This window comes from Pogona vitticeps, chromosome 2, assembly GCF_051106095.1.
Source record: "Pogona vitticeps strain Pit_001003342236 chromosome 2, PviZW2.1, whole genome shotgun sequence".
Taxonomy (NCBI): domain Eukaryota; kingdom Metazoa; phylum Chordata; class Lepidosauria; order Squamata; family Agamidae; genus Pogona; species Pogona vitticeps.
The window spans coordinates 18,750,350-18,770,227 of record NC_135784.1 but is presented as its reverse complement, the minus strand read 5'-3'; the positions used below and the strand labels follow the sequence as shown (position 1 = coordinate 18,770,227).

The following is a 19,878-nucleotide window of genomic DNA, read 5'->3' as shown; positions in this document are numbered from 1 at the left end:
GGTCCAAACTGAGCCCATTCTCGACCAAAGCCAAACGTCTGAAGCGACGCCGGGATTCCCTAATCTGATGAAAGGAGGGGGACTATTGCCGGATCCGCCCTTTTCGGGAGTCAGAGGCAGAGGTATTGAAACCCTGGAATGGAAGGTGTCGGTTTTCCCTCTGAATTATCCTGGGGGAGGGCGGCGTGTGATCCGGCCCGGGCCAGAGTATCAGAAGAGGCCTTTGGAGGGCGATTGGGCCCGCCACCCGTGCTGCGGCACGGTGTGTGCACTGAGGAGCGCGCCTTTACGTCAAATGACAGACCAGGAGAAATTTGGGCCAGCTCCCTTCTAGGAGATCAAAGCGTGGTTCCTACTGTTAGATCAAAGAAATATCACTTGTTACCTGATAGTTTGTTGCAGGATCCATTTGATCCTCTGGAGTTAGAAGCTGTTTATAATAAAGTACTCGTTAATGAAGCCCGTGATGAGCCTCCGTGTCTTTTTCCCACCTTCACCACAAGTGCCCCCCCCCCCCCCCGCTGGAGAAGGACCTTCTTACACTGGCTCAAGAAGGAAAAAGGGGGGACCTCATTTTCTTGATGTTTCAGGAAAACATTACTAGGGCAGGTTATGTAATAAAAATGGAATAAAAAGTACAGTACTTAATTTGTACTTTGTAATTAAAACTGGTAACTCAAGAATAAAACAAAAAGTACTAAATTTCCCAGGTCCTGAGGAGCCCAGGTAATATAACCCATGCACCCTCCATACAGCTTCAGTCACACACACCCAGGGAATGACTTGCTCTGGATAGACAAAGAGTTAAACCCACAGAGTTAGGATTCCTAGAGGGGCCTGGCTTGGAAGGGCTTCCCCTGGGGCAGGCCGGGGGGGGGGGGAAGAGTAAAGGTTCCGCTTCCGGTCGGGGATTCTTCGCCAGCCTTGCTTTCCAGCGGGGAATTCCCTTGGAGCGGGTGAGAGGCGAGGGTTGCCCTGCCTGCCCTTTAAGGAGGGCTTCTTGCAGGGCGGGAGAGGTGGTGGGGGGGGAAGGAGGGAAAGCAATCAAGGGGGTGGGGGAGAAAAGGGGGGCGAGCGATCGGCTTGGAGGGTCCCGAGTTCTCCCTCTTTCCCCAAAGGGCTGCTTCTCTTCCTTCTTCCAAGCCCTCGTTTTGGCTGCTCGGGGGGCCCGATCCACCTTTTCAAGAGCAAACCTACCTGTGCCATCCGTGGACTTTTTTGCATGGGCGATGGCGGGGGCAGAAGCAGCAGCCCCCTGTGCAGGCTGGGTGGGTTTTTCTTTCCTGGTTGCCAACTGACCGGGGTGGGACAAGTGCCTCGGTCTGCCCCGGTGGCTTGACCAGCCTTTGGCTCCGTTGCCAGCCTGGAAAGGAGCCGGAGAGGAGACGCCTCAGCCGCTAAAGGGTGCGAAGGAAAGCCTGCCTTGAAAGGCAGAAAGAGCCCAAGTAAACCCTGTTCAGTGGGGCTTCATTGCTAGATAAGCGAGTACAGGATAGCAGTCTCAACTTACTTATTTACATTTTTATTTGAAAAAAAATTTACCTGGCTTTTCTCCCTAAGAAGGACCTAAGGTGGCTATGACGGTTAAAAAAAACAATATAATCAAATCCAAAAACAGTAAGTATACAAATACTAAAAAGGATCAAACAGATACCCAACAGAAAGACGGTAAACAAACGCAGTATCAAAAAACACATTCAAAGCCATCCATTGTAAAAATGGATGAAATCAATTAAATGTAATGGCTATAGTCCTGTTGGAGTTGGCATATGGTTTGTGATGAAAGTGCAGGGGACCATCTTAGTCCCACACTTGGCCATCCATGGCTTTATGCAACTAAATTGTGGGCCTAATCAATTACAGTACCAGTAATTAGCCCCAGCAAGTTAAGCAGTTTTACATTTCTCTGAAGAGGATTCCAGCTGACACTATTTCAAAGCAGCCATTCTCAACTTTTTTTGGCCATGGCCATAGATACAATGTGAAAGAACTACAGTGGTGCCTCGACTTGTGACCTTTATCCGTTCTGGAAAGATGCTTGTAACTCAAAGTGGTCATAAGTCAAAACACCATTTCCCTTAGGAATGCATTGGAATGAGATTATTTATTTATTTACAATATTTTTTAGCCGCACCATTGCCAGATTAATCTGTTCTGGCTGGAAAAAAACTTTTTAAAAACGGAAACAACACAACACTGCAAGGCCCATCAGAACGTGTTGGGGACGAAAATAAAAATCACCAATCCCCCCAAAAAAAACACTGCTAGCCCCATCGAAACACGTTAGGGCCAGGGGAGGAATTGCCAAAAACAGAATGCAACCCCCATTGGAACACATCAGGGCTGGGGGAAAAATCACCAAAAGGCATGTATAAATAAACAAACAAACAAACAAACAAATAAATAAAATGCAAACCCCATTGGAACTTGCTGGGGCCAAATTTTAACTTCTAACCGTTCGGGCAAAAGAGCTACAAAGAAGCAGCTTCTTTGCCGACCAACGGTTAGTACATTTGTATTCCCCCCCTTTCCCCCCACCTTTCTTCCTGTCAATCCCGAAGCTCTAGTCAGAAGTTGTAGCAAAATTTTGCGGCTGGAGCTTAGTGTAATTCAAATTGGTCGTAAATTGGGATGGTCATAAGTACAGTGGTGCCCCACATAGCAACGTTAATCCATTCCAGTATTAACATCGCTATCCAGATTTGTCCTCAGTTTAATGAGTTCCTATTGGAGAAAAACTCACGGCTATGCAGGGAATCCTCCACCATTTTCGCTTCCTGGTAAGCGAGGGCAGGCGCGAAAATGCTGCGGGGGGCCATTTTGTGGATGCGGTGGCCATTTTGGAACTGCGATCAGCTGTTTAAAAAACATCGCAATGCGATAATCGGTAAGCGAAACGCATACCAATCATCACAAAGCCATGTTTAGCCACCTAAAACATCGCAATGCGATCGCAAAAACGTGTTGCTATGCAGATTTGTCATTAAACAGTGCACTCGTTAAGCGAGGCACCACTGTATAAGCAGAATCAGGACTGTATGAGTCACCTCACAAACCTTATAAGATGATGTGTGGAGACTTGTTTCCAGTCTGGGCCACCCTTCAAAGGTGGCATGGACCCCATCTCCTTGGGGCCCTATAGCCGCTGTTGAGAATGGCTGCTTTCAAGAATTTACGATGCTCTCTGGGAGATTCTTTGCTCAGCAGTGCTTGCCACCCATCGGGCATCTCACCATTTCTTCTTTATCCCTTTTTCTAGAGATCCCATCAAACTGGAGGAAAGCTGTGAGACACCTAGCAATTGGCGTGGCGTGGCTTCTTTTGGAGCCCTGGAATAGAGGCCTTTTCCTGCAAAAAAAGGACAAGTTCGAGAGGAGGGTTTGGTGAGGTGGACTTTGACCCAAGACAAAATGGCGGCTGAAGAAGGGATGCAGGCCCTCGTGGGTTTTCAGTGCCCGGCTGCAGCTGAACGAAACGTGAAGCATGAGGTCAAAATGGAGGACGAACAGCAGTTTGGTGCTGTGGCTGCCGAGAGCCCTGAAGACGAAGGAAATATCAGGGAATGCCTCTCCAGATGGCCGGGGCAGCAGGTCCAGGTGGAGCCGGGGGAGAGGCTGCTCCGGCAGTGGGAAGACCAGTGGCAGGGCTTCCTGAAGACCGTGGAGTCTCCCTCTTCGTCCGAGTGGGAGAGGCCAGGGCTGCCGGACGCGTCGGCCCCGTGGGGCGATGCCGGGGCCTTCCTGGCCTCCTTCGAGCAAGTGGCCGAGGCCTGCTTGTGGCCCAAGGAGGAGTGGGCGGCCCGACTCCGGCCAGCCCTCCGAGGAGAAGCGGGCCAGGCCTTCATCCGGCTGGAGGCCAGGGACCGAGAGGACTACGACAAGGTGAAGGCGGCCCTCCTGCGCAGGGAGGCTCTGCGGAGAGAGAAGACCCGGCAGCACTTCCGGAGCTTCGGCTACCGGGAGGCCGAAGGGCCGCGAGCGGTTCACGGCCGGCTGCGGGAGCTTTGCCGCGGGTGGTTGAAGGTGGAGAAGCACACGAAGGAGCAGATCCTGGAAGAGCTGGTCCTGGAGCAGTTCCTGGCCGTCCTTCCGCCGGAGGTCCAGACCTGGGTCAGGGGACACGGGCCCGAGACCGGCGCCCAGGCGGTGGCCCTGGCCGAGGACTTCCTGGGGAGGCCTTGCAAGTCGGAGAGGCTGGAGCAGCACGTAAGGGAATAAATACTCTCAGAACATAATTTTATTTGTTTACAGTATTTATATCCTACCTTTCTCTTAAAAAGGACCCGAGGTGGCTCACAATATTAAAAAAAAAATCTGGAGGCCACCAGGTTGGGCAAGACTGGTCATAGGAACTGTTACATACAGCACTGATGGTACCTGTCTGTCATGGGTTTGGAGGGAAAGTTCCATCCTATGGGGAGTGGAAGGCGGGACATCAGGGGGGAGGTGCTGTACTGTACAGTATATATATTTGGAGCCTGTGTGGAGAGTGAGGAGTTGGAGTCTGTGTGTCAGACTGGGTACAACTGTGTGTCAGTTAGTACCTACCTGATAGGTTCAGGTTTCTATATAGGTAGCCAGAACTGATAGGTTCAGGGTCTGTGCTTTACTTTAAAGTGTTCTGTGTGAACCAAACTGTTGGATGTATGATTGAGACTAAGCCACGTTACAGTAACTTATTTACTTGATCTTTTTATTTACCCTGTTTGTTATTTAAATAAACCTTGTTCTTTTGTTTGTTAAAAATCCATTCCTGGTCTGTGTGACTTCTTATAGGGAATGGTTGGTGGCAGCATAATTAGAGTGTGGCATACTCCAATAGGTCTGGGGTTGTCACATTGATTGGTGTCCAGCGTGTGGGATACGACTGGTCCAGTTGTCCAGTGGTCCAGCAAAGCCTTGGCAAGTGTGCCCAGAGCAAGGGGGGTCTAGTCAGGGACAATCTGAGAGCGCGTAGGTAATCTTCTAGGCTTACCTCACGGGGAGGTACGCTAGTGGAAGAACGTGCCAACTCAGATTGGGGAGACTAGATTAGGGAGCTCTGAGGCAACCCGTTTTGGCGGGAAAAGGGCTGAGGCAAAGCTATGTGAAGTAACAGTGATCTCGCCTGTCTGCTGAGAGGCCTAGCAGAGGGGGTGGATTCTGCCTGGCAACAGTTGCAAGTTAGTGCTGAAGGAACAGCAGCAATCTATAGAAGGCTGTTTCTGAGGCAAAAGGAAAAAAGTCGTCGCTTTATTTTGAGGCTTAACTTTTGAAGGCAGCCTGTTCTGGGGGGGGATTATGCCCTTGACTCAAAGCCAAATGGCAGAAATGGGTGAAGTAAGAGACCCACAGGTAGACCAAGGTTCTGAGGAGGAATTTGGCTCAGTGCAGGATGAGAGCACGGGAGAACAGAACCCAGAACTCAGAAAAATGCTCCTAGCCCAACAGCATGAACTGAGGGTGAGGGAAATGGAGGAAAGATTAGAGAGAGAAAGAATGGAGGAAAGGGAGAAACAAAGACAATTTGAGTTAGAGAAAATGGCGTTTGAGCTGAAGAAGCTGGAGATAATGAATAGAAATAGTAATAACAATAATAATGAGGGGAACCCAGGGAATGGGGAAGGCAGCCTGTCTAAAACTGACCTGAAGAAATTCCCTGTGTACCACAAGGGAGATTGCCCTGAGGTGTTCTTTTCCCTCGTGGAAAGAGCGTTTGTGGACTTCTCAGTAAGGGAAACTGAGAAGATGACCATTATGGGATCTTTAATCAGTGGCAGCCTGGCAGAAGTCTATGCAGAGATGCCAGTGGAACTGCTGAGAGACTTCGCGGAGTTTAAAAAACTGGTGTTTGCCAGACATGGGATAACTGCTGAACAGCTGAGACAAAAATTCAGGTCACTCACCAAGAAGCCAGAGCAGACTTTTACCCAAGTGGGGGCCCAACTGGTGAGGCTGCTAGAGAAATGGCTGTCTCAGGAGGGGACAGAGACCTTCCAGCAGCTCAAAGACCTGATAGCGCTGGAACAGTTTTATTCAGTCCTGCATGGGGAACTGAGGTTCCAGGTGAGGGAAAGGAAACCTAAATCTGTGGCAGAGGCGGCAGAGATCGCAGATTTTATTTACCAAATAAGAAAGCCCTTAGGTGCTGAGGGGAAATCTGTAAGTAAACCCAAAGAAACCTACAGCAAGTACTCTCAGGGACCAGGGAAAAACCAGCAAGGGGGAGGGGCCCATGTTGAAGGGAAGCCCTTAGACATGAAACCACAAAGACCTCAGATTTTGGAGGGAAAACCAAAACCAGATGAGAAAGACTCAAAATACAGCAGAAAATATTATTTCTGTCAAGGAAAGGGCCATCTAATCTCAGAGTGTGAGAAATTAAAGCAGCTAAAGGGAAATTTGCCTCATGATTTGAGTGGAACCAAGCCAAAAGCTGTGTTCTGTGTCCAGACAGAGCAAAGCTCCTTGCCACTGAGGGAGCCTGTTACCATAGCTACTCAATCTGGAACAGTTACATCTGCTGATCAGGCTGGGGAAAATGGTCCTCTTGTGGAGGTCAAGCGCTGCTTACTAGTGAGGACAGATTCGCAATTGTTTGAGACCGCAGGGGTGGACGTAGGACTACTTGACCATTAGTATAGGGGGCTAAGGGATACTTGTTCCCAGGTGACCCTGTGCCATCCAGACATTATTCCTATGAAGTATATAATCCCAAATGAGAGCTTGAAGGTGGCAGGGATTGAGGGGCAGGTGATCTCACTGCCAGTAGCTGAGGTACCTGTGAGCTTTCAAGGCTGGAGGGGAGTTTGGCGGCTAGCGATTTCATCGACTCTGCCAGCAGCCGTGCTCGTGGGAAATGACCTGGCTGAACATGTGAAACGGGTGCTAGTGATTACACGCTCACAAGCCACCACGGGGACAGTTCAGGGGGGTACTGAAGGGCCCGAGGCGGAAGCAGATGAGGGTAGTTCCGAAGCTGTGGTGGAAACCTTAACCACAGACAGCAAATTTGGCCAAGAGCAAAAGGCAGACGCCACTCTCCAAAAGTGTGTTGAACAGGTGACAGACACCCAGCTAACACCTGAAACCACAGCGAGATTTCGCGAGAAAAAGGGAATTTTATATAGAGAGACCCTGATGAATATCTCAAAAGGGGGAGATGGGATCAGAAGTCAGCTAGTGGTACCTGAAAAGTATCGCCCCATGATCTTACAAAGGGGGCACTCTGACATGTTTGCTGCGCACTTAGGGGTGAACAAAACCCAGCAGAGAATCACACAAAATTTTTACTGGCCTGAAATAGGGAAGCAGATCAAGGAGTTCTGTAAACAATGTGATGTGTGTCAGAGGCAGGGGAATAACCGTGACAGGACCAAAGCGAAGTTGTGCCCTTTGCCTGTGATTGACACCCCGTTCAAATGTATAGGAGTGGATATTGTGGGACCTTTGCCCAAGGCCACAAAGAGGGGGAACCGGTTCATTCTCACCATTGTGGACCATGCCACGAGGTACCCCGAAGCCATTCCCTTGACTAACATCGAAACTAACACAGTGGCAGATGCCTTGGTGGGGTATATGTCCAGGATGGGATTTGCCTCAGAAATAATCACAGATTTGGGCACATCGTTTACATCAAAGCTCATGAAACGGTTATGGCAAATCTGTGGAATTAAACACAAGGAAACCACTGCCTATCACCCCGAAAGTAATGGGTTAACGGAGAAGTTCAATGGGACTCTGATGCGCATGATTAGGGCTTACTTGGCAGAGAATCCAAACAATTGGGACCAGAAGCTGCAATCCCTTTTGTTTGCTTATCGATCAGTGCCACAAGCCAGTACCGGGTTCAGTCCGTTTGAACTTTTGTTTGGGAGAAGGGTGAAAGGTCCACTTGATTTAATCAAACAAAATTGGGAACAGATCACCCAGGATGACCCACAAGATGTTGTGACATATATAGACTCTTTAATGAATGACCTAAAGAGAAACCTAGAGCTAGCAGCAGAGAACCTGCAAGCTCAGAAGGTTAGACAGAAAACCGGGTATGACCAGAAAGCCAGGGAGAGGCACTTTAACCCAGGGGAGGAAGTGCTTTGGCCTAGGCCCTGCAAAGAGAACAAACTGCAGCTGGGTAGCCCAGAAATAAAATACTTGGGTCACATAGTAGGGGGAGGAGTGATCAAACCCCTGGAGGCCAAAATAGAAGCCGTTCGTGATTGGCCCAGACCCAACACCAAGAAAAAAGTCAAATCATTTCTTGGGTTGGTGGGCTACTACAGAAAGTTCATCCCGAGGTTTAGCGAGATAGCGACTCCGCTGACCGATCTGACGCGGAAGAAGGCTGATGACCACATCCCGTGGACCAGCGACTGTGAGGAGGCGTTCCGGAGGTTGAAGGAGGCGCTCATCAATTATCCAGTGCTGCGTGCTCCAGACTTCGACCGGGAGTTCATCATCTACACCGATGCGTCTAACAGCGGGGTAGGAGCAGTTCTTTGCCAGGAGGATGAAAATGGTGACCAGCATCCAGTGTCCTACCTGAGTAGGAAACTCCAGAAAGGTGAGAGACATTTGGCAACCGTGGAAAAGGAGTGCCTGGCCATAGTATACGCGATCCAGAAGGCCAAGCCTTACATCTGGGGAAGACATTTTGTTCTGTGCACTGACCACTCACCAGTGCAGTGGTTAAAGACAATGAAAACCCACAATAGTAAACTTATGAGGTGGGCTTTAAACCTGCAAGACTTTGACTTTGAAGTGAAGGTGGTCAGAGGGTCAATGAACTGTGTTGCTGACGCCTTGTCAAGAAGACCCGAAGAGTGAAGACGGCGAAGAAACTATGGACTATGTATATATTTTGGTGACCAAAAGTTAAATGTACCTGTTTTTTGTTTTAAACATGCTTGGTTTGTATTAATAAAGGTAACTTAATGTATTGTAAATATGAATGTTTAAATGCATAAGTAATATGTTTAACCTAGAGTGTAAGTATGGGATTGTATGTTATTGTATAACTGTTTTTGTGTTGTGATCCTGGTTGTTTTTTTGGAGAAAAGCACTTTAGCTTTTCCCCTGCAAAACAACTTATAAAGAGGGGAGGTGTTACATACAGCACTGATGGTACCTGTCTGTCATGGGTTTGGAGGGAAAGTTCCATCCTATGGGGAGTGGAAGGCGGGACATCAGGGGGGAGGTGCTGTACTGTACAGTATATATATTTGGAGCCTGTGTGGAGAGTGAGGAGTTGGAGTCTGTGTGTCAGACTGGGTACAACTGTGTGTCAGTTAGTACCTACCTGATAGGTTCAGGTTTCTATATAGGTAGCCAGAACTGATAGGTTCAGGGTCTGTGCTTTACTTTAAAGTGTTCTGTGTGAACCAAACTGTTGGATGTATGATTGAGACTAAGCCACGTTACAGTAACTTATTTACTTGATCTTTTTATTTACCCTGTTTGTTATTTAAATAAACCTTGTTCTTTTGTTTGTTAAAAATCCATTCCTGGTCTGTGTGACTTCTTATAGGGAATGGTTGGTGGCAGCATAATTAGAGTGTGGCATACTCCAGTAGGTCTGGGGTTGTCACAGGAACCAGTTGCATTCACCAGAAGAAATAGTGCCGAGGGAGACGGAATAATAGCTTTCCTTGCAGGTGTCTTCTGTTTCCCCACCCTTATTTTTAGTAGTGACTAGGCTACCCTCTGAGCCTCCTGGGCATCAAACGCAGAGAGAACCTGTTTATTCAAGATTAAAGAGTTCCTCAGACGACATGGTGGCGCTGTGGGCTAAACTGCAGAAGCCTGTGCTGCAGGGTCAGAAGAACAGCAGTCGTAAGATCGAATCGACACGACAGAGTGAGCTGCCATCGCTTTGTCCCAGCTCCTCTACAACCTAGCAGTTCGAAAGCATATAAATGCGAGTAGATAAATAGGTACCATCTCGGTGGGAAGGTACAAAATGGCGCCCCCTAGTCACGCTGACCACGTGACAGCGGAAACTGTCTTCGGACAGGCTCTGGCTCTACGGCTTGAAGAGCAAGATGAGCACCGCCTCCCTAGGGTCGAACATGACTAGACTAAAAAATGTCAAGGGAAACCTTTACCTTTACCAAAGCTTACCGGGTCCTACTCCAAGTCAATCCACAGCTGTAACATTTCTGACATACATATATGTTTAAAACCAATCTCAATGGACTCAATATTAGCCAACATTTCTTAGGCCATTATCAAATGCAAAACACTGCAGTAACTGTGTTGTACCTGCTCTATTTTTCAGCTGTATTTCCTTCCTTGCTAAGTAGAGGCACCTCAAAGGCCCAAGTAGAGATCCTCAATACCATGTTGTCCTGCTTCTTTTCTGTAGCTCAATATTACTGTATTGTTCCATGTATAAGACGCCACCATGTATAAGACGCCGCCCCCCCCCACTTTTCTAATCCAAAATTAAGAAATCTAATTGGGCCTTAGCAAGTGTAGGAGGAAAGAGATCAATGTGCTTCAGGATCGCTTTGATCCCTGCTTTCCCCTGCACTTGTTTTCTCTCCTCACCTTACTTCCATGTATAAGACGACCCACAATTTTGAGTCTAAAGATTTTAGACAAAAGTATAGTCTCATTCTAGGGGATTGGAATGCTAAAGTAGGGATTCAAGAGATAAAAGGAACAACAGGGAAGTTTGGCCTTGGAGTTCAAAACGAAGCAGGGCAAAGGCTAATAGAGTTTTGTCAAGAGAACAAGCTGGTCGTCACCAACACTCTGTTCCAACAACACAAGAGGCGACTCTACACATGGACATCACCAGATGGGCAATACCGTAATGAGATTTATTATATTCTCTGCAGTCAAAGATGGAGAAGCTCTAAACAGCAAAAACAAGACCTGGAGCTGATTGTGGCTCTGATCATCAGCTTCTCATAGCAAAATTGAAGTTTAAACTGTAGAGAGTAGGAAAAACCACTGGGCTAGTCATGTATAATCTAAACCTAATCCCTTATGAATACACAGTGGAAGTGAAGAACAGATTTTAGGAACTAGATTTGGTGGACAGGGTGCCTGAAGAACTTTGGATAGAGGCTCGTAACATTGTACAGGATGCAGCAACAAAAACTATCCCAAAGAAAAGGAAATGCAGGAAAGCAACGTGGCTGTCCAACAAGGCCTTAGAAATAGCAGAGAAGGGAAAAATGCAAGGGAGATAGGGAAAACTACAGAAAATTGGATGCAGACTTCCAAAGAATAGCAAGGAGAGACAACAGGACCATCTTAAATGAAGAATGCAAAGAAATAGAGGAAAATAATAGAAAAGGAAAAACCAGAGATCTGTTCAAGAAAATTGGTGATATTAAAGGAACATTTTGTGCAAAGATGAACATGATAAAGGACAAAAATGAGAGAGACCTCACAGAAGCAGAAGACATCAAGGTGGCAAGAATACACAGAGGACTTATACCAGAAAGATTTGGATATCCCGGACAACCCAGATAGTGTGGTTGCTGACCTTGATCCAGAAATCCTGGAGAGTGAAGTCAAGTGGGCCTTAGAAAGCTTGTCTAACAACAAGGCCAATGGAAGTGGTGGCATTCCAGTTGAACTATTTAAACTCTCAAAAGATGACAGTGTTAAGGTGCTATATTCAATATGCCAGCAAGTTTGGAAAACTCAGCAGTGGCCAGAGGATTGGAAAAGTTCAGTCTACATCCCAATCCCAAAGAAGGGCAGTGTCAAAGAATGCTCCAACTGCCGTACAGTTGCACTAATTTCCCATGCTAGTAACGTTATGCTCAAAATCCTCCAAGTTAGGCTTCTGCAGTATGTGGACCGAGAACTCCCAGAAGTACAAGCTGGATTTCGAAGGGGCAGAGGAACTAGAGACCAAATTGCTAACATGCGCTGGGTTATGGAGAAAGCCAGAAAGTTCCAGAAAAATATCTACTTCTGCTTCGTTGCCTACGCAAAAGCCTTTGACTGCGTGGGCCACAGCAAACTATGGCAAGTCCTTAAAGAAATGGGAGTGCCTGACCACCTTGTCTATCTCCTGAGAAACCTATATGTGGGACAGGAAGCAGCATTTAGAACTGGATATGTAAACACTGATCAGTTCAAAATTGGGAAAGGAATACAACAAGGCTGTATATTGTCCCCTGGCTTATTTAATTTATATGCAGAATACATCATGCGGAAGGCTGGACTGGAGGAATCCCAAACTGGAATTAAGATTGCCGGAAGAAATATCAACAACCTCTGATATGCAGATGATACCACTCTGATGGCAGAAAGTGAGTAGGAATTAAGGAACCCTGTAATGAGAGTGAAAGAGAAGAGTGCAAAAAACGGTCTGAAGCTCAACATCAAAAAAACTAAGATCATGGCCACTGGTCCCTGTGATGAGATGGGTTTTTGAATTAAAATCTTGTAAGGTATATGGGGTTTGTAATTAAGAATGAGCAAGAGAGGTTTCATCTTGTTTCTTTGTATAAAGTATCTATGCTATGCTGACAGGTTGTTTTCTAGGCGAGCAGAGAGAATGTTATTCTGATAGCCTGAGAAAAGGAGTCGGTGTGATTAGATAGATGGAAATTGTTGTGACTCTTTGCTAAACCACGGTACCCAAATAACATCTGGTGTGTATGGGAAAGAAGTCATGTGGTGCAACAGGACTGTTCGTCTAGTAACAAACTCTGATTGGATGACATCGTGGGAGGGTGCGATAAGCCCTTGCCAGTTACTCTTGAAAAAGGAACTTTTTGCCTATGGACATTGTCTTTCAAGACCGACTCTTCAGTCATTCGTGACTCACCCTAATGTCTTTCATGACCAACCCTGAAGTCTATCGTGACCAATCTTTACATGGACTGATCCTTATACTAGACTGGATTACCCTTGGACCTATGGGCTTTTTCCTAAGGACTATGAATTATTTCTCTATGGGCTCTTATTTTTGGAATACTTCAGATGGACTATGCTCTTGTAATTTTCTAAGGACAATGGGACACTTACTGGATTTTTTTTTTTTAGTACAGGATTTTGATTCTACAGAATCACTGAGGACTATAGCCTTTTTATAACATGCTTGGATTATTTTGTTTTTCCTGATGAATTACTGGACTGGAACTGTTGTTATTCTTTTTTAATGGCTTTTTGTATTCTTGTAAGGTTTTTGAACACTTTTCTATTTTTCATGTTTTCTTTGCATCACTACAGAGTTGTAAATAACTAACATAATGCTTATTGACTTGCCTTGGCTTAGTTTGGTTTTGATACCTAGAAACATGCTTATTTTTTTTAATAAAATACTGATTATAACAATCAATTGGTTTCCTGAACAGTAACACTTGTCTTAGGGTCATCTGAGAGTGCTGCCTCGGCCTAGCATACTTCAGGAGTCCTGCCTGTGGTGCAAGTTAAGTCTAAGGACTACAAAGCCCACATGTTTTTCTAACTGTAATATCTGAGAGTACAAGGGTGTTCTTATGTGGGCAGACTTGTAAGAAGGAGGGTTGTAGCACGGCTAGCTAAGCTCCAGGATTCTCTCAGATCATTTTAGCGTGTGCAAACTCCTGATTACTCTCTGTCCAGGCTTTCACGCGTTCTCCAGGGAACCGTGTTTGCTCGCAGTCCCATCACCTCGTGGCAAATAGAAGGGGAAGATATGGAGGTAGTGACAGATTTTCCTTTCTTGGGCTCTGTGATCACTGCCCCCATTTTCACACAGCCGAAATGCTCATGGCAAAAATGCCAGGGAAAAAAAAACACACACACACAAACCACAAACATAACCCCCCAGCCCAAACCCACCCTCCAAAACATACACAGATTTTTTTAAAAAAAGGATTTACCGGTCCGACGCCTCCCGGCGCTCTGCTGGCTCCGCGTGGCCAGGGGCGAGCGGCCAGGGCCCTGGCCTGCTCTAGCCTCCCGGCCCTCCGCTGCCTTTGGAGCTTTCAAGGGGCTTCCTCCAATGTCGGGGAAAGCCCTTTGAAACCTCTGAAGGCACCCATCGCGGCGGCGAGGACCCCCAGGGAGGTCTCCCATGGTGGCGTGCAAGCCCTGAGAGACTTCCCTGGGGGTCCCACACCCGCCCCGAAAATGCTGGCTGGCCGGCGCTTCAGAGCGGCCACGGGAGACCTCACCCGCGGCTGCTCCGACATGCCCGCCGGGGACCTATGGGGAAAAATTGCAAAGCGGTTTTTTCCCCATAGGAAACGAATTGCTATGCAGATTCATCGTTAAACGGGGCGCTCGGTATGCGAAGCACCACTGTATTCTTTTTCAGGATTTTCTAGATAGAGAATACTGAGAAGTGGATTCCCATTCTCTTCTCCTGGGGGAATTTCTGGGACTGTGCAGCTGGCCCAAGGCTACACAGGCTGGCTCTTCTCCCAGGAGGCCCAGTGGGGAATTGAACTTCCAACCTCTGGCTCCACAGCCAGTTCCCTAAACCACGGAGCTATCCAGGTAGCTAGGAGCAGTTCTATATTGATTATATATATTCGTAGGAAAAAAAGTATGGTTTCTTTAGTGCTTTTCATTTTCCGTCTCTCCCTGTGTCGCATAAAGGCTTGGTTTCCATTTCAGGTCCCAGTGGAAGGGTTAAGTCTCTCTGAGGCAAAACAGGCTTCCTTAGACTGTGAGCAGGATCGGGTTGACTATGAGGCCGGCGAGGGAGTTTCCACCTCTGTGGGTAAGGATTGACAATATTCCAAATACTTTGATGCTCTGTATATTTGTGTGTTTTCCCTCTGAAGTGAGATCTCTTGGTATGAACGTCCCACAGGACTGCAATTACCTTTATTTATCTTTGCTAGGTGTTGGGGGTGGGAAAGGGAGATCATACCACTAAAGTGCCGGAGGGGACCTTTTCAATCAAATCCTTTTTAAAGACCCCTATCTTGGAGATAGGCAGTGCTCAGGAGATTCTAGAAGCCACCAACCCCTGATTATAGTACAGAATGATATCTTTAGAAACGAACTTATTTTATTTGAAATATTTTCCTCCTTTAAAAAAGGACCTAAGGCAGCTTACATCATAAAAAAACATTGAAAGCAAAACACCAGTAAATTATTCAAATATTTTAAATAAATATTAAAAATATTATTAATATTTTGGAAGAACTGCAAAGATGGGACCAGCCTGGCTTCCAGTCGGAGGGAGTTCCAAAGTCTGGAATGAGCAACAAAGAAGGCCCACTCCTGTACCCTCTACCAAATGCACCTATGAAGGTGGCAGAACTCAGAGAAAGGCCTCCTCCTCTGATATTTATATCCGGGCAGGCTCATGTTATTCACACATCCATCCAGATAAGAAACTCACTGGGTGAACATAAGCCAATTATACAGACTTGAAAGGGTCACCTTCATTTCCTTCTTGTCCTTCTCTTTCCACAGGTGAAGACATGCTGAGTGCAAGTGCGAGGGACCAGCCAGAACGTGCTGATGAAGGAGCAATGGAGAGCCCGGAAGAGGAGGTCTCCCAATACGTTGACCCAGAAGAACCTTCTCGACATTGGCAGGGATCTGGTCAACCTCAGAGAAGGTCTTCAGTGGAGAAAGGAGAAAAGGGCATTCATTGTGACAGCAGCGAGCCTTTAGGTAGAACCTCAAGCCCACAGAGAAACCACACGATGAACCGAGAGGTTCATGAGAAGGTGGGCAATGATAACTTCCCGAACGACTCAGAGATCATTCAGCTTCAGGCGACTGACACTGCAAGCATGCCGTATAAATGCTTGGACTGTGGAAAGAGCCTCAGTTGTAGCACCAGCCTCATCCGACATCAGAGGATCCACACAGGAGAGAAACCATACAAATGCATAGAGTGTGGGAGATGTTTCCGTCAAAGTTCAGACCTCACGAGTCATCAGAGGATCCACACAGGAGACAAACCATATAAATGCTTGGAGTGTGGGAGATGTTTCCAACAAAGTTGGAGCCTCATGATTCATCAGAGGATCCACACAGGAGAAAAACCATACAAATGCTTGGTGTGTGGGAAATGTTTCCGCCAAAATTCAGACTTCATGATTCATCAGAGGGTCCACACAGGAGAGAAACCGTACAAATGCTTCGACTGTGGGAAATGTTTCCGCGATAGTAAGGGCCTCACGAATCATCACAGGATCCACACAGGGGAGAAACCCTACCAGTGTCTAGAGTGTGGAAAAAACTTCCGGGAGAAATCTCAACTACGTAGGCACGCCATAGTCCACAAGTGGGAGATGGGAACCAGGCCCTACACGTGTTTGGAGTGTGGGAAGGGCTTCCGCTGGAATTCCAACCTCATTACACATCAGAAGACCCACATGGGGGCGAAAACTTTTCAGTGCGCAGAGTGTGGGAAGAGCTACAATTCCCACATGAGACTAGTTCAGCACCAAAGAGTCCACACCGCCAGTAACCCGTACACATGTTCTAACTGTGGGAACAGTTTCCGCGACAGCTGGGGGCTGACCAGACACCAGAAGATCCACACGGGGGAAAAGCCGTACCGCTGTACGGATTGTGGTAAAAGCTTTAAGCAGAAATCCAACCTCTGTTCGCACCAGAAAACCCACACGGGAGTGAAGCCATTTCTATGCGTTGACTGTGGGAAAAACTTCAGATCCAGATCAGAACTTCAGAGGCATTATGTGATCCATATGGAGGATAAAAGTGATAAAAGTCTGGGCGGTGGTGATCCCGAGGATCCTGCCCAAGAGAAAATGGATGGGGAGCAGCCTGTTAGGAAAAAGTAGAGAGAGAGAGAGAAGGGGAAAGCGAGATCAACTGCAGGAATATCATAAAGGCAGGCCTTGTATTGTTATTCTCCCGGTCTCCCAACTTCGCGGTTGGCAACTGGTGGTCTACTGTGAGGAATTATGGGAATTGTAGTCCTGAAGGATGTGGAAGGCATTCATTGACCACCCTGGTTGACTCAACAATCCTTTGCAAAGGAACAAGAGTACAAAACAAATCAAAACTCAGAGTGGTATAGATGTATCAGATGGGCGGGATATAAATCAAATAAATAAATAAATAAATAAATACAAATTGGGGTCTTCTCTTGTCCTCCAGGTGAATTCATGGAGAGTCTTAAGCAGAAGTGGTAACAATGCTTTTGTTACGTTTGAGACAATCTGCTGTGTGCGTTTCTAAACCTTGCAGGATTTGAAATTTGAACTGAATGTTGTCTCTGATTTTTGTTTTTAAGACACAAATGCTTTTTTTTTTTTGGCGTGGGACATTTTTTCTTTTAGGCTGTTTAATGCCACCCCGTTCTTGGTTCTGGGCTGTGCCTCATCTAAGTGGCGCTTTGCCCGGGATGCTTTATTATTTACAATGTTGTGAAGAATTTGTGGTCATTCAGATCCTTTTATACTCCAAATTCCTCTAATCCCATTGTGGCGATCCCACTGGTTGTCCCTTTATTTCTTTGGGCTCCCCAAAGGTAAATACACCTTTTCCCTTCTTTTCGCTGCCACTAGGTATGTCTCCTAATACCACTACAATTCCCACACATAGGAGCTGCTCATATAACTTAGGAATCAAGTGTCTGATCAAATATTCTTTTATTAATGAATAAAATCATAAGGAGAATCAGGTATGCATATATTAGATCATGTATTCAATCACTGGTATTTCTGATGTTATGCTTATGTGTTCATTCCTGCTTGTTCAAGATATTTTACTCTTTCAGTTTCCTTTCTTAACCCCTTTTTAGCCATACCTAAACCTTAGCACTCTCTCCCCATCTTCTTGTCCCTAATTCTCCCTATCCCTATCTGATTCCAACTGTCTCTCTGTCTCTTCCAACCCCCTAACTGTCATTCTGACTCCGCCCCTCCTGCTCTGTCCTCTGATTGACATGCAGGAATGACATCATCTTTTGGGTTCCTCTAATCCAGGGGTCTCAAACATGCGGCCTGGTGGCCATTTGTGGCCCGCCGGATGATAGTTTGTGGCCCCCACCTTGCCTGCCCCCCCCCGAAGCACACACACGTCCTTTGCTGTCAAGAGTCAAAAAAAGCCTTGTCTCGCTCGCCGGCTCTCTCCCAAGACAGTGCCTCTTCCACCCTCCATCCGGAACTGCAGCCTGCCAGCTGGAAGACAGGTGGGCTGGCTGGCAGGCTGCAGGTCCGGATGGAAGGTGCAAGAGGCGCTGTCTTGGGAGAGAACCGGCGAGCGATGCCTGAGAGCGCAGCTCGCTTCTGGCCCGTCCTTGAAGAGCGCCTCCAACAGCGCAGCCAACAGCATCTGCTGCCGCTGCCACCTCTTCCAGGGAGGCGGCTCTCTGGCTCTCTTTCTCTCTTGGCAACCCCAGCACCAGCCCAGCCAGCGGTCGCCTCAGCGCCAGGCGGTGCTTCCTCCTCCTCCTCCTCCTCCTCCTCCTCCTCCTCTTCGTCCTGCTTCAGCCACCTCAGCTCTGGAGGCTGCCTGGGCTCGGCTCGCAAAGTTTGCTCCCCTGTCGTGGTGGGGGTAGCGGCTGCTGCTGAGTGTGCCTTTTTTTGAGGGGAGGCCCTCAGAGGAAGGTTGCCAGACCTGTGTGTGTGTGTGTGTTTGTGTGCGTGCGTGCATACACACGCATGCACCTGTGGAGGGGGCGTCCCGTTCTGTTTAATTTCGCAGGTACTGATGGGGGCTTTTCTCCTTTGGCAAGGCGATTCTGTGAGGGTTTTTTTTAAAAAAAATCTAATGCAGCCCAGCCTCACCCAGACTCTGCCTCCAGCGGCCCCCTGCTCTAATCCCATATTGCCTGATTGTTTTTCACACTAGCTGAGGCTGAGGGGAACCAGAATGCTAAAGAGAGAGAGGACCTGGTGACACACTTTTAATGCAATGTCTCAATCTCATTAAGGTTTTTCAAGGGCCTTTAATACACTCAAACTGTTTGTACGTTGCTTCCCAGATATATATTTTAACCATATACAGGAATGATATATGGGTTATACTCTTGTTTAAATGCTGTTGAGTTCCTTTTTAAGCCCTCACTTAGACAGGAAGCCTTTTGAAGGCCTGAAAGGCTGAAATGTAGTAATCTTGTTTAATTGTTTTGTCTAATCTTGTTTAATATCAAGATTTTTCTCCCTCTTTGTTCTGAGAGGGCACACTTTTCTAACCGTCCTTTCTGCCTTTCTTTCAAGATAACCCTTGTCTGCATCCAAAAGACTGTTCATTTAATATTATGCTTTGCGTGATGTTCCATAGGTGAAAACTTCTTCCACCCAATACTTAACATGTTCTGAATCCATTATTCAATAAAGTTGGTTGAAAACCTGTTCTCTGGTGTGGTTCTTCTTACCGTCATCACTTTCGTTCCATTTTTATTGGCACCACTAATATAGGATGACTGATAAGATTACATGTTTTGGAGAGCAGCGGAAATTTTGCTCTACCTTCAGCCAACCGCTCATTCTTTATTGCTGTGTATCTGATGTTAGGGGGTGGGGAAAACTCCTACAGTGATAGGCCTGTCAGCTATGCGTCCCACATGCCCCCCCCAATTGGCTGCCTTTATGTGATGTCACAGAATGTTTGTGTCCATTCTAACTCCTTAGAGTGACAAGTCAGCCATCAATGTGATAAACCAGGCAAATTATTTTCTGCCTTGCAGGGAGGGCGAGGCACAGAAGGGTCAGTAAATGGAGTGGTGAGAAAACCCCCATTTAGGATGTGCTTTTTGGCTGCTGAGCCTCCATGGCAGTTATTTTTAATGTGGAATTTGTTTGATCTTTTTTAGTATTTGTATACTTCCCCCCCTTTTTTTTTTAAATTGCCTGTTCACGATGCAAGTCTCTATGGGTCCCTTTTAAGGAGGGAGGGAGGGAGGGAAGGAAGAAGAACTTTGAGTTCCGAATGTGCCCTGCTAAGAAGGAGCCAGAGGTGAGGGCTTTCGACTCTCATGGCCAGTTACGTGGCATCTTGAAGG

At 46.9% G+C, this 19,878-nt stretch overlaps 1 protein-coding gene across 2 annotated transcripts; it reads left to right on the top strand.

The window, feature by feature from the left end:
- The first annotated feature begins 870 nt into the window (after positions 1-870).
- On the top strand, positions 871-19,228 carry LOC110071506 (uncharacterized). Of its 2 annotated transcripts, XM_078388109.1 has the most exons (4): positions 871-956; positions 3,260-4,205; positions 14,553-14,658; positions 15,363-19,228. In XM_078388109.1, the coding sequence occupies exons 2-4, from the start codon at positions 3,411-3,413 to the stop codon at positions 16,706-16,708; spliced, it is 2,247 nt and encodes a 748-aa protein (XP_078244235.1). In that variant the 5' UTR covers positions 871-956; positions 3,260-3,410; the 3' UTR covers positions 16,709-19,228. The 2 variants fall into 2 exon arrangements, with proteins under 2 accessions (XP_078244235.1, XP_078244236.1); XM_078388110.1 differs by lacking the exon at positions 14,553-14,658.
- The last annotated feature ends 650 nt before the right edge of the window (positions 19,229-19,878 follow it).